Source organism: Ambystoma mexicanum, chromosome 10, assembly GCF_040938575.1.
Source record: "Ambystoma mexicanum isolate Mex_15411 chromosome 10, UKY_AmexF1_1, whole genome shotgun sequence".
In the NCBI taxonomy this organism is placed as follows: Eukaryota; Metazoa; Chordata; class Amphibia; order Caudata; family Ambystomatidae; genus Ambystoma; species Ambystoma mexicanum.
The window spans coordinates 172,717,783-172,733,150 of NC_090932.1; the positions used below are offsets into that span (position 1 = coordinate 172,717,783).

Sequence of the window (15,368 nt, forward strand, 5' to 3'; positions counted from 1 at the left end):
AATAGTTACACAAAGGACAGCAATTACTATGATTCAGGCAAACACTGACTCAAGGTTTCCAAGTAAAAGAATATATATTTATTTACTCATTAGTTATATAACATTTCACTAAAGTGAAGCAGTCTAAAAATCACACTCTTCATACACCACACCCAATAAGTTCCAGAAAAGTTAAGCTCACAAAATGAAGTGGAAGCAAAATGGCACTCCAGCAATTTAAAAGGGAGGGAAAGACAAAGTTAGGTAGAAATAGAACACACCAACAAGTAAGTACTCAGGGAAATTGAGCAAGAGCAACTACAATGATAGAATCAGGTAGCAAAGGCTTTGGGCCAAAGTCAATAGGACAAAAGTCTTTTGCTCAAGATCACACAGTTCAGGGTAGTTTGCGGTAAAGTTCTTACCACGAGTTCCAGACGAAGTTGGTCAGCAGAAAAGTTCGTGTTAAAAGAAGAGAAGGACAAGCCCTCGGTTTGGAGAAAGATTTCACACACTTTCACCGCGGCAGAACGAAACGAACAACCGGATTTGCACAGTACCTTAAAACGGAGAGGGAGCTGTAGCTGAGGCGGACGTTCCTGGTAGTTCTTGCAGGCTCATGGTTCCTGAAGCGACTGTCGGACTGACAAGAAGTAGGAAGACTGGAGGGTCCTGCACTACTCAGGGAAGAAACCAGCAGCATAGCAAAGCAACAAATAAAAGGTGCACTCCTTAAAACCCAAGCAGGGTCCGACCTTCCTGGCTATCCGGCCCACTGTAGCTCTATACAGCGAATTCGACCAGAGGATGGAGTCCTGGCTTGGAGTTTGGGTGAACTGGTTGGTCCCACCAGCTCAAGGGAAGAAGATTCCTGGAGAATCCGCTTTTGTTGTTGGAGTTGAAGATTCGGACCTGCAGCAGGGTTTCACCAGGCAGTTCAGTCATTGTAGGGGTCCTCTTCTGTCAGCTCCTCGTCGGTTCTTTCATTCCAGTGGCGACTCTGCTCTTCCAGACCCAAAGACCTGCTTTTTATGCACTCTTCCCCTATTCACACAGCCTGGCTGTCAATCACACAGCAGGGTGGCTGTCCTAGCCAATCAAGCAGGAGTGCGACTTGGGTTACCAAGGAAACCCATGGCAGGGGTCCTCAGACCCCTCCCTCACATCCTGCCTACCCAGACTTTCAGGTGCCTAAAGGAGGGCTCCTGTGCAGAAGCCCGCGAAAAGACGGTGAACAAAGGAACCAAACCTGGTTTGGCGTGTAGAGACGAACACGAGAAAGACTTTTCCAAAAAGAAATGGTGACTAAACCCAGCCGGAGCAATATTAAAATCAATATGGTCAAGCGGGTTTAAGTTCAAGGCTACCAAGATAGCCTAAAACAATACCATAGTTATTTACGATAACCGCAGTAGAAAAAATAGGGTAGTTACCACTGCCACCAGCCAAGTCTTAATGGAAAGGGAGCAAAACAGTGCTCCAAAGGACAGAGATAAAAAGGGATAAGAATTAACCCTTTCCAATAGTCCATGGAAGATGGGGTGTACTGGGCCTGTGGTTTAAAGAGACTACATAAAGTTAATGGTAACTTTACATGTTTCTGGGAGACAGTAGTCAGTCCCAGAAAAATTGAGTCAGTGGGAAGTCTGAAAGACAACCCTGTGTCACTGCACTGAAGGTGCTGTGTAACACACATTAAAAAGATGATGCCTATGGAGTAGGTGAGGCTCCATAGCCCAAGCTCACACGAAAAGGTAAAACACACACAGCAAAACATATGTAAGATTGGGAAAAAGGCTCACACTCTTACCAAGTGAACAAAATGTATCCTAGAAATCCAGCAAAGCTGCTGAGGGGTAAGGGAGATTGAGAATTCTCCCTAACAGCGGGGCTTGGAACAGCAATTAATTTACTAACCATAACATCTATTTTATCACATCTATCCTCCATAAAACAACCTCTCTACTTGGCATTTGTCGACTTCCATGCAGCATTTGACTCTGTGTCGAGAGGGCTTCTTTTAGATAAATTACATCAGGTTAAATGCCCAACTAACATCAGTTTACTTATAGAAGCCCTGCAAACCAACACCAAAGTACAAATTAAACTGTTGTTAGAGGGTGATTTGATTACGTTTATAGATACATATACAGGGTTGAAGCAGGGTTGTATCCTTGCTTCGGCCCTCTTCAACTTTTTCAATTTTTGATATTGGAGATTCTTTTGATGACATTCTTACCGATGCTCCAAGACTACCCTCCAATTTGATTTCAGCTCTATTATATGTGGAATATTTAGTTTTGATGTCTAAGACACCTCAAGGGTTACAGAGACTATTAAATGCTTTGGCAGTCTACGTGCAGAAAAATCTATTAACTATAAATCTTCAAAAAACAAAAGTAATGATTTGTAATCACACAAGGAAACTGAAGAAGGCACCAATATGGTCTCTGAAAAACACAGCACTGGAGCTTGTGCACCAATATACTTATTTGGGTGTGGTGATTGTCGATCAAAATGATGGGAATGTGTATTTGCGAAGCTTGAGGAATAAATTACACACATCCATTTCACAAACAATAGTCATACAAGCCACGTATGGAACATTTTCGATTAGTCCATCACTTACGTATTATTTACAAAAGGTCACTGCTATATTGTTATATGGTTCAGAAACTAAGACGATCTTATCTGTGATTGTGTGGCAGAAGTTTGAAAGCAAATATTGGCGGCAAATTTTAAATCTTCCTAAATGTATCCCGATTGTATGGATAAGATATGAACTGGGACTCATATCTTTATATGCAAGGTACTTGTGGCAGTTGATTGCTCTCTTTAGGAAATGCCTGATAGCGCCTGACTGAAATAGGCTATTAAACATTTTATCTAGATATATGTTCTCTACAAAACATGTTTTTATGGAAAAATTGCAAAATGCAGTTAATCATCTACTAGCGGAAATTGACATTTCAGTTCAATTACTCTTAGAAAATCCTATTCAACTCAAGACTAAACTCTTTCAATACGATTGGGTGAGGACAAGAGAAAAATGTCAACGTTATTAGGATTTTAAAAATAATCATTTTCAAGATAAAAGGTATAATGTAGCAGAGCCATACATGATCAAATGTCCATCTCCATTCCACAGATCAGACTTTTTTTCCGGATTTGAGATTTAATGTATGGTTTACGAAAGACATACAAGCAAGACGTGGTGTAATTTCTAAGCAAGACAATATTTGCCAATTTGTAAGATCTCTAATCAGAAAGAAACACTTTGCCATTTGCTAGTTAACTGTTACATGCTAAAGCAAATTTGTACTCTACACCTAAAACACAATTGCAGGATTTTAAGGAAATTACACCATACATATTATGGTAACTTATCTTCTCTGGTAAAATGACCTCTTTGAGAATTGCTGTTATTGGCTTTTTACATTCACTGCAATTAACTTAGAAATTATCTGGTTATAAGGCCAAGGTCAGCTCGAATCCAAGAACTGAATTTTTATCCTGATTTTGTTAAAAAGTGTATTAACTTGTAATTTTGAATTTTGAATTTGGATGTTTATTTGATTTTAAGTTGTTAAACAACTGTTGATTATAATTTCAAAATTATGTATAACAGTTTGCTTGGCAAAGTGAATAATGGTTATGATTTTTAATTTTAATTTAATGGCAAATGATTGGATTGATGTGTTTTTTTATTATGTAATTTAATGCATTGACCTTTTTCATTTTTCTTTTTCTTTTCATGAATTGTTTAATATCTTAACTTTTGTAAAATATATTGTAAACTTGATAAAAATCCATAAAAAAAGAAGAGAATCTGATCCAATTAGGATTCTTAAACTACTGCTGAATGAGAAGTTAAAGCCCTGGAATAACAGCAATATTTTATTGTTGAAAAAATATATTTGTGTTAAACTACTTTATATAATTTACTGCTTGAACATGTCATGCATTCAGCAATAAAAGCAACCTTTTTTGTATACACAGAAAAAAAACTGTTGTCTGAGATTTTATTTTCAGGAACAATGGGAAGACACTGATTCCAGATGTGTTTGAAATCACTGGAAAAACACCACCAAAATGTTAAAAGAAATAAGTACCGAAAAAAGGGAATCACTAAAATATCAATGAGACATCTGCTATTCCAAAAGAAGCTACCTGGCAGCAATGAGGTTTTATCGCAATACATAGACCTTTATGTTAAGACAACATTGGCATTTGCAATGCCCTGTCATACCTGATGGCATTGCCCTGGCACCCTACACATTTGCTGGCATGTGTTTTTAAATATAAAGCAACATATTTCCAATGGAATATGTTGTGGTATGAGTAAAAATAAAGTTACAGCTATATTAGTTTTAATATAAACAAATGCTGCATCCTCTACAAGGCTCTCAACCTGAAGTCCCTAAGCTATCTCACTGAGAAACACAGCATCTATGGAGGCCTACGAGCCACTAGAAGTAAGGACATGTGCAGACTTGAATTCTGCCAGTTGGACCACCTGGCAATCCCCTTTGAGATTAGTCACACCACACCTCACAAGCAAAGCCATTGTAAACCAAGCAATCAAGCCTTCAAATCCTTCAAGAACTTTCCAGTGGATGCCCTCACAGAAGACATCACCAAACTCCACCTCACATTGGCTGATATACCTTTGACGAACCAGGACTGCAACTAGCTTCCCCAAGAACTCAACACCACCCCACAAACAACAACAACCACCATGCCTCAGCCTAAACCTTTAGCACCCTAGTACATTTAAGAACTCAAGATCAACAATGAGCCATCAGAAAACAAGAAAATAATTGCCGAAATTCCTGCAGTGCATCTGACCTCACCCTGATCAAGGAACTCTGTGCTAAACGCAGGTAACTGATCAACGCTGTCAAGGCCAACTACTACCAAAACACCATAGCTAAGACAAACAATGAAAGCAGAGCCCTCTTCAAAGCCATAAATCACTCCATCAACCCTCTGCCCGACCCACCTGTAGCACACTCCATCAAAAAATCCAAAGCCATTAACTCTTTCTTCATCAACAAAATCAGCATGATCATCAACACATAGACACCAACGCCACAACTGACAACAACCTACACTTAGCATCTTGCAAAACCACAACTACCTGGACAACTTTCAAGACACTAACAATGGATGACCTCACTGCCACCTTAGCATCCCTCAAGCTATGCGGATGACATGCTCCCTGCCTCCTTGCTCAAGACCCTTCTCACTGAAGCACTCCTCTCTTACCTGACAATCATCAACAGCTCCCTAACCCAAGGCACCTTCCCCTCGACCCCCAAGACCGGACAAATGCTTACGCTTCTTAAGAAACCAACACTTGACCCTGACGATCTCAGCAACCACCGCCCCATTACCCATCTTGTCTTTCTAGGTAAGATCCTTGAGAAAGCATTAGCCACACAACTGCACCAACACATCGAAGCCAATAACCTCCTTCAGTCCTTCAAATCTGGCTTCAGAACCAGATTCAGCCCAGAAACGGCTACCATCAATGTGAACAACGTTGCCCATAAAATCCTTGATGATGGTCATCCTTGCCTCTTAGTTCTCCTTGACCTCTCAGCAGCATTTTACACAGTAGACCACCAGACACTCACTGACAATCTACATCGCTGCATGGGGAACAGCGAGATCGTCCTCAACTTTTTCAAAACCTGCATTGCAAACCGACCAAAAATTCATGCAAATAGATTCTTCCAGATCACCAACTCTACCGATCACATGTGGAGTCCTACAAGGATCCATCCTATCACGTGCGATCTTCAATATTTACATGGTACCACTAGGAACCCTCCTCTCAATACAACATCCACATTTACCAATATGTAGATGACATGCAGTCCTACCTCACGATATCCTCCATCGAAGACATCCACATGCTTAAGGCCTGCTTCACAGGGACATTTGCTGATAGAACTAGGGCACCAAGATACCCGAAGGGAAGCAGAGTGTCTGGAGGCTCCTCAGGCCACTTTAGCCTGTTGGAAAGCAGAATAAAGCTCCAGTTCAGATCGTTCTTTTGAAGAGTTTCCAGTGTCCTAGTTGCCCAGAAGGGCTTCTTCTGGCAACTGCTTTTGTTCAGCAGACCCAAAAAGACTTTGAGCCAGTTTCAAACCATTAAGCATCTGTTGAGCCACTTTCAAAAATGTGAATATTCATGCAGACTACTACCCAATGAGACATTGAGCCCACTTTCTCGTGTTTAATCAACCAATCGAGCCAGCCAAACCTACTGAAGACATTATTGGTGATGCAGTGCCACGTGTAGCTTCCTGACAGACCCCACGGACATTGAGATAACCAGCCTAATCCCAGATAGATGACAAATATATACTGAGGTTGAGCCTAGTAGACTAAGTGCCGGTCCCAGGCATCTGACCCCTCAGGCTTTGTCTTGGGTCTTCCCGAAGAAGATATTAAAGACTATGGGCCTCATTACACGGTAGGCGGTAAGGGTTTACCGGTACCAGTAAGGGCACCGGTACCGGTAAACCCTTACTGCCTTACTACGAGGTCCCTTTGCGGGACCCGACCTTAACGGCTGGTGTAGACCAGCCGTTAAAGTTGGGACCCGCAAAGGGACCTTGGTGCTAAAAGGGGGAATTACCGCCCCGCCGACCTTGGAATAGGGTGGTGATTCCCCTTTTCTCCATGGTGGTTCCAGTATGGTACCGGCGGTAACCATGGTGCTAATAGCACCATGGTTTACCGCATAACGTGTAATGAGGCCCTATGTTAGTGTTTTTTCCCATGTTTCTCTAAAGGTTTCCTTTTTCTGATACTCCTCGTGCAATACAGTTACCAGTTAAAGGGTATACCTCGGGTTGGTAATCATCCTGTGCTCTGTGTGTTTCTTTTGCATTGCTGGGCACTGTGTGTTTTTAGTAACGACTGCTATTTTTGTAGAGACTTGATTAGACATTGCGTGTTATTTGGTATGTACCATGTTGTGATTTTATGGATGTTTACACTGCTGACCGAACTCACTGGGGATTATAGCCTGTCCTCAGTGCGTGTAACCAAAGTCAAAGGAGGTATAATACCTACTTCTGTCTGTTTAACTTTACGATTTAAATACCCCTGAGCATACAACATAGAAGCATTTGCTAAACTTTGTACTTCTTCTGGTCAGAATGGGATTGTGTCACAGGAATTCATTTCAATCAGATATTCTCAATGCTGGCATTTCTCTTTACTAGTTTCGCCAGTCTACGAGGTGCGTCACGATTTAGATGTCAGCAAGGCAAGGTTTGTGTTGTGTTACTTCATTACCAATATGGCACTTCCTGTAAACGGGGGTGTTCACTGTACGCGGGTCAAGACAGCTATGGAGGCTCGCCATACCCTACTACAAAAACAAAATGTGAAGCAACAACAAGCAGGTCCTTGCATACCTTTACAAAGCATTATTGCCTGGAAATGTAAGGAAAACAGGCAGGCTGTTCCAATGAATAAGTGATCCCACAGCCCCATTACCACTTGGAACTATGTATTACAAAGTAAGTAAAATGTTCTTGCAGGGCTGGTACTTCAATAAGGCAATTACAAATATCTTCACAATCAGAGAGGATCCGGGGTTGCCATTTTGGCTCAAGAAAACATTGCATCTGGCCTCAGACTAAATGAGGGTCGCCAGGACAGCCTTTTGCTTGGGGCAGCACTGGCCTTGACATTTTCCCTACAGTTCTTTGCACACTTGAGACAATGGTATGGTTTCACATAACAAAAATGGTTTGAGTTCACACTAAAACTATGCTGTCATGTTTTATACGAACAGAAGACAAAATGTTTTGAAAGACTATGTGGAAATGCATTTTAGAGATTGCTTACCTAAAAGTAATTTTGTTCAAAACGATTATATTTTGTAGGTCTGCGATTCTTTTGCCTGCTTCTGGTGACAGGAATTATCTTGCGTTCCTCGTCACACTAATTACATCAGATTTACAAACTACAGTCATCACTTTGGCAAACAGCATTGAGCACCATGCTGGATTTCAGAATAACTGGAAATGGAATGTTAACAATGATCAGATAGAGCACCCTAAGAGCTCAGCTTGGGATTTGGTTTCGCAACGCATGGAAAGAATTCATGAACTGGACATGTAGCTCTTCTTTTAATGACTTGCTGATAACGTTAATTATAGAGAGCATTGTCTACTGTTCCACTTAAGATTCATGTTATTTGTGCTGCATGCATCTTTTATAGTTTATAGAGACACAACAGTGTCAATTATACACTGAATGCATTTTCCTTCCTATAGCACCCTTGCCTATCCCGTCTCTCAATTCTTGACCCCAACGCCATTTATATCATAATATAAAAAATACAGAAAAATGTTTGAACAAACAAAGTTATATTTCCCCCTTGAGGGGCTGATGGAAAAGTTACTGTTAACCGATATTGTGTCTTTTTCTGTGTCTTACTTCCTGTTCATCTTCGAAAGTAAATGACACCATTGATCAATTTGGGAGGACGAGTGCATCGGCATAGCTTGTAAATATTTTTGTAATTTAAAATATGTTTACATAGTTCATAAAGAAACTCTGCCAAAACAAATAAAATTGTTTGCAAAGTACATAATTATTCATTATTGTTTTTGGTATGGTGTAAATACACCACAACAAGTAGTTTCATGGTGCTTGATAAGAGCCAACTTTGGCCTCATTACGAGGTTGGCGGTAAAACCTGACGGTAGGCGACGGGCTACTGCTAACCCTGTAACACTGTTTCCGCCGCCTGATATCCCGGTGCCACCAGAATATCATGAGCGACAGCGGAACGGTAAATCCCCATTGCCGTGGAGGACTCCATGGGAATGGGAACACTGGACCACCGGCACCGTTGCTAACGGTGCCGGTGCTTCAGTGAAAACTCTGCCGGGAGTTCCATACCTCTACCGGCAGACTTTTAGTTTGGCGGCCTGGAAAGGGTGCCGGTACATTGCGACCGGCACCATAATTTCCAGACTGCCAAACTTCTAATGAGGCCGAAGGCACTATCAGAGCAATTGAATACTTTGGAAAAAGTGTGGGCCCTTAGCTGCTTGTGGAAGGACAGTTAGTTGGCGGGCGTCATGAGAAATACAGTTTCGGAAGAAGGTCTATATTTCAATAATTTCATAGAAAAAACAGCATAAAGTGCATTCTTGAAAGTGCAGCCTTTGGAAGGAACGGTGGGTATTCCCTAAAAGATAAAAGTTCTTACACCTCAGCCAATGAGATGCATGTGGAAGGGATTTAGTTGCTGAGAGGAGGAATTATAATACGATGAATACTTCAAAATGGAAGCATATCATGGTAGCAGTTGCGGTTTGTTAAATTATTACTTTGATGGGCGCGTAAACCCACATTTTTTTTTTTTTTGGTTTAGCATGTAATAGGTAACCACTTAGGTTATGACTGTAAGCTTGTGTACATTTAAGTTTCATGGAACGTTTCCTATGAGAGTTTCTGTTGTTTTGACGCGCTGAGAGAGGTGTAGAACCATAATGGTATGTTCCACCAGCACAGGGGGAGCATGGTTGCATCTGAGGTGATGTTTACCTCAGGACGGGGGCGGGCTCCCCTGCTGGCGGTTTGAGTTGGTGGGTCCCCGTTTTGCATAAGGGCGGGATGGGATAGACTGATGTTAGGGAGAATTCTCATGAATAGCTGATTTTCCTTACCTAATGAGTCCCTCAGCAGCTTTGCTGTTTTTCTAGGATTTATTTTTTTCACCTGGTAAGAGTGTGAGCCTTTTCCCCACCCTTGCATGTGTTTTGCCATGTGTGTTTTTGGGCTCTGGAGCCTCACCTTCTCCATGAGCACCACTTTTGTGTGTGTTACACAGCACCTTCAGTGCAGTAACACAGGGTTGTCTTTTAGACTTCCCACTGACTCGATTTTTCTGGGGCTGACTACTGTGCCCCAGAAACATGTAAAGTTGCCATTAACTTTATGTAGTCTCTTTAAACCACAGACCCAGTACACCCCATCTTACATGGAGTATTGGAAAGGGTTAATTCTTAACTTTTTTTTCTGTTTTTTTGTTGTTATTTGTTTAGATCAAGTAGATCTTTACAAAATATAAAAACCAACAATTCTTATCCCTTTTTGTCTGTGTCTATTGGAGCACTGTTTCACTCCCTTTTCAGCTAGACTTGCCTGGTGGCAGTGGTAACTACCCTATTTTTTCTTATCTTTTTATTGTTTTAGGCTATCATAGTAGCCTCGAACATAAACCCGCTTGACCATATTGATTTTAATATTACTCCGGCTGGGTTTATTCACCATTTTTTGTTGTAAAAGTCTTTCTCGTGTTTTACTCTGCGCGCCAAACCAAGTTTGGTTCCTTTGTTCGCCGTCTTTTCACAGGCTTCTGCACAGAAGCCCTCCTTAAGGCGCCTGAAAGTCTGGGTAGGCATATGTGAGGGAGGGGTCTTAGGACCCCTGCCATGGGTTCCCTTGATAACCCAAGTCGCACTCCTGTTTGATTGGCTGGGTGACTGTCCTTGCCTGGACAGGCACCTTGCTGTCTTATTGACAGCCAGGCTGAATGAATGGGGGAAAACTGCATAAAAAGCAGGTCTCTGGGACTGGAAAGGCAGAATCGCCACTGTAATGAAAGAACTGACGAGGAGCTGATGGAAGAGGACCCCTACCACGACTGAACCACCCGGTGAAGCCCTGCTGCAGGTACGAATCTTCAACTTCGACGACACGAGAGGATCCTCCAGGAATCTTCTTCCCTTGAGCTGGTGGGACCAACCAGTTCGCCCAAACTTCAAGCCAGGACCCCTCCTCTGGTCAAATTCGCTGTACATAGCTACAGTGGGCCGGATAGCGAGGAAGATCGGACCCTGCTTGGGTTTTAAGGAGCGCACCTTTTATTTGTTGCTTTGCTCTGCTGCTGGTTTCTTCCCTGAGTAGTGCAGGACCCTCCAGTCTTCCTACTTCTTGTCAGTCCAACAGTCGCTACAAGAACCGTGAGCCTGCAGGAACTACCAGGAACGTCCACCTCAGCTACATCTCCCTCTCCGTTTTAAGGTACTGTGCAAACCCGGTTGCACGTTTCGTTCAGCCGCGGTGAAAATGTGGGAAATCTTTCGCCAAACCGAGGGCTTGTCCTCTTCTTTTAACATTAACTTTTCTGCCGAACAACTTCGTCCGGAACCCGTGGCACAAACTTTACCGCAAACTACCCTGAGCTGTGTGATCTTGAGCAAAAGACTTTCTGTCCCATAGACTTTGGCCATGAGCCTTTTTACTTGATTCTATCATTGTAGTTCCTACTGCTCTATTGCCATGAGTACACTTACCTGTTGGTGTGGTTCTATTTTTATATAACTTGGTCTTTCCCTCCTCTTTAAAGTGCTAGAGTGCCATTTTGCTCCCACTTCATTTCGTGAGCTTAACTTGTCTGGAATTTATGGGGAGTGGTGTGGTGTATTTATGATTGTCATTTTTAGACTGCTTATAATAGTGAAATGTTATACAACTGTTGAGTAAATAAATATATATTCTTCTTCTTAGAAACCTTGAGTCAGTGTTTGCCTGAATCATAGTAATTGCTGTCCTTTGTGTAACTATTTGATACTGCTCACTTACTCTTGAGATAGGTCTGGCTGCTCAGCTACTGCTACCACTTGTTCTGGATAGTACAGGCTTGTACCAAAGGTGAATTTGTACTGTCACTTGTAGTTTTAATTGTGTGTGGTGTTCCCAAAGGGTAGTGCATATAATTCTGCCTAACACTGGTGTACAGCGGTGAGGATAAAAGTATAGTAATTACACTTAGAGTGCTGCTATTACCTTGAATCGACTAACCACAAGGCTAACATCACTAAGAAGCAATATTAATCATGTCTGATATGGAAAGCCACAATCAGGAGACCCTCCTGAGTTACACTGCTTATCATTTAAGAAATCTGTGTAAAGAAAGGAAACTCTGCTAAAGGCAAAAAGTCAGAATTAATTGAAACGTTGTTAAATAACCAAAGTCTAGGAGGTGGGTCTGAAATGCCTGACTCTCTAGCAAATGTGGAAAGTATTGGGGAAGATAACATGTCTGTTGATGATGAGTTGGAAGAAGCTAATGTGTCTCACAATGTAGGCCCCATTGCTCCCTTGCCTGCTCACCCACCTCAACCCTTGTCCACTGGGACCCCCACAGGTCCTACACTCAGTCCAGAATTCATTGCTCTAGAGAAAATGAGGCTTGAACTGGAATTCAAACGTTTAAATGTTCAAACTGAACACAAAATGCAAGAAGTTAAACTCAGAGAAATGGAGTTGAATCATGAACTTGAAATGAAGAAATTGTCTCTTCAGAATGCTTCTCTCCCAGAGTCTTCTAGGTCTTCGAGTCCCAAGAGACCCTGTATGCCTAATGAAATTATGGGTATGATGTTAAGATTGATATGTTGGATCGGTTGGCAGTGTTTGAATATAACCATGGCATTCAAGACATTACAGGGAATCAGTTGCTTCCCTGGCTTTTCTCTAGGCTACCCCCTGTTGCATCTGATGTTGTAATGGAAGTGGGGGAGGTGGATAGACAGGATTATATGAGTGTGTAAAGCTAGCTTTAATTGCTAGATTTGGGAAGACCCCTTCCCAGTACCTTAAGAGGTTTGGGACCCTCAAAAAGCATGATGGTACCCCTTGGGCTACCTGGGTATGTGAGTGTTTGAAAAACTTAGATGGTTGGATTAAGGGTTACAGAGTAAACACTTATGAAGGAATGAGAAATCCTGTTATGTTGGAGTCTATTTTTGATGTCTGCTCTCCTGAGCTCAGACAGCACGTGGCTGATTCTAAGGAGATAGATCCAAAGAAGCTAGCAAAGGCTTCTGACTTGTGGGTTGCCAACAGGGCTACTCACAAGGATTCTGGGGCTACTCAGAACAAAGATGAGGGGAAACAGCCAAAGAAAGACAACAAAGAGAATTCTAATACCTCCAATCCAAAAGAGGGCCACAAACAATAACATAAGGGTAAACCACAAGGACCCACCCAGATGAAGGTCCAAACAAACCCCCATTCATCAAAACATTTGGGAAATGTTATGTTTGTGGGTCAAGTGACCATGTGAAAGGGGATCCCAGATGTAAGGGTAAACCTTCAAGGGTCCACACTGTCTCCATAGCCTTCTCCCCAGAGGACGAAGTGCATATGGCAAGTGGAAACTTTCACCTACTGGCTGATGAACCCATGAGAGTCTCAGCCAGTGTTTCTTTAGTGTCCCTGGGCTTGTGGGAACAACAGAATTTAGATGTCTATAATGCAATGCCAGGTAATATGAAAGAGTATTATAAAGATAGTGTTCTTGTGAATGGTCAGGAAACCCCTGCCATCAGAGACACTGGAGCCAGCATAACTGTGGTGGATGAATCTTTCAAGGTGGAGGATGTTGCTAAGGCACCCAAACACCTCACCAAGTTAGCTGGAGGCCCTGTGCAAATGCTTCCCCAGTTACCAGCTCTCATCCAGCTCTCATCCAGTGTAATGATATGACTGTCAAGCACCCCCCCGGACTCCCAGTAAGAGGAGACAGGAGCTCACTAGGCATGCAAGGGAGAGAACTTTGAGAGGCTCTCCAGAGGATCTGATAGAGGAAACTATCACTCCCACTCCACAGGAGTTGCTCACTTCTATTTCTAGGAAAACGGAGGCAAAGGGGAAATCCAAGACCTCCACCTGCTGAGTCAGACAACACCCCTGTGCTACCAACAAGGACATCCCCAAGATTGTCCAAGGTCACACCTGTGACTCCTCCAACTGCTGAGGCAGAGTGTGAGGTGCAACCTTGTGTGGTTGAGCCAGTTTCTGAAGAGTCAGATCTGGAAGAAGACACTGGGCCTCATTATGAGTTTGGAGTAACTGTCCTTACCGGCATGGAGCAAATACTGTGTCTGTGTAGTAAAGAGCCCGCTAATAGAGGGCTATTACGAGGTCGCGGGCATGAGCTTTACGCCATGCTGGTAACGACATTACCGTCCAAAAAATTGACCTTAACGGCATCAATGGATACGGCATTAGCGGGCAGCGCTATTAGCGGTGCCTGTAAATAAGCGGAACCGGAAGTAGCGTCATCGCACAGGAATGGGAAAGAACACGGCGTCCATCTTGAAAAACACAATCTATTGCAATCCTCCATACTCAGGGCCTGCATCATCACAACAGCAGCCCCAACTTCACATACCACAACATCACCAAGGGGAAAGCCCTGAAGAAAGGTGCTGCTTGCCTGCTCAAGGTGTGTTTTTAGGAGGATGAGCTAAACATGCTCGCGGACACCCTTGAAGAAAATGGCGATGTGTTTGCGGCAGATATGACTCGACCTGCCATTATGAGGAAGAAGGAGATCTGGGAGGAGGTTGCATGTAAAGTCAGTGCAGTCGATACCACCCCCAGCACCGTGAAAGATGTGCGTAAGCGATGTGACGACCTGCGCCTACGCGTCAGAAACATTCTAGCAGCTAACAGGAGCCAGGGCATGGAAACAGATGGCGGAGCAAACTCACCAATCAAGACTACTCGCTCGGAGGAAACATGTGCCAGGACAATTGAGATGGAGTCAATTGAGGGAGTGGGAGAAAAGGAGCGGGGAGCACCGTCATCGGCAGATGTAGATGAGTGTCCACACAAACCACTGTAATGCAAAGCATGATGATGTCCCACAAATGTGATAGTGAAATGAGCCAATGCATGGGCCATCACACAAACATGTACACAACCCTGCCTATAGGCTGTCCTCAGCACCATCACATCCACATGCATCCAGCACCTCAAAGCCATACCTGACACACACCCCACACCCATGTAAACGTCAAGTGTCACTGCGTGCATTGCACAACTGGAAGGCACGTCACACAGCATACACCACCTCATACATGTGTGACTCAGGCGTATGCCTGCATGACTTACCCATATGGCAACCTGTATATCACAACTCCAAAACCAAATCCCCTCAAATGTGTAGAACTGCATCAATACCAATATATGCATGATGCATGTAGAACCATCACTGATGCTGTCCCTCTCCCTGTCCCAAACAGGCTCACAATATGACAGCGAGGGCCAGGACTCTGCGGCGCAGGCCACGACACCCAGTGAGAAGGCCAGGGGCACGGTAGTTGGCAACAGGCCTTCTACATCAAGAGGCACAGCCAAACCTGGACTGCCACAGAAGGTCAAAGCATCACAGGATGCACCGGCATCGGGGCCAGGAGATAACTACCCAGGTAAGAATTGTGTGGCTTTCTTCATCCGGGACGAAACGTGAGTAAACGCTTACTAATGCTGTCTTTCTTTCTCCTCTTTCCAGGTTATGGTATTCCAGGATGCATGCGGTGCCGGATGATGGA

At 43.2% G+C, this 15,368-nt stretch overlaps 1 protein-coding gene across 1 annotated transcript in view; it reads left to right on the forward strand.

Annotated features, from left to right (window-relative positions):
- The window catches only part of LOC138492841 (disintegrin and metalloproteinase domain-containing protein 7-like), a 731,792-nt gene extending 723,190 nt beyond the window's left edge, over window positions 1-8,602 (forward strand). The window contains exon 6 of the mRNA XM_069620181.1: window positions 7,890-8,602. Coding sequence (XP_069476282.1) covers window positions 7,890-7,951 — 62 coding nt within the window. The 3' untranslated portion in view covers window positions 7,952-8,602. The remainder of the gene's footprint in view (window positions 1-7,889) is intronic.
- The last annotated feature ends 6,766 nt before the right edge of the window (window positions 8,603-15,368 follow it).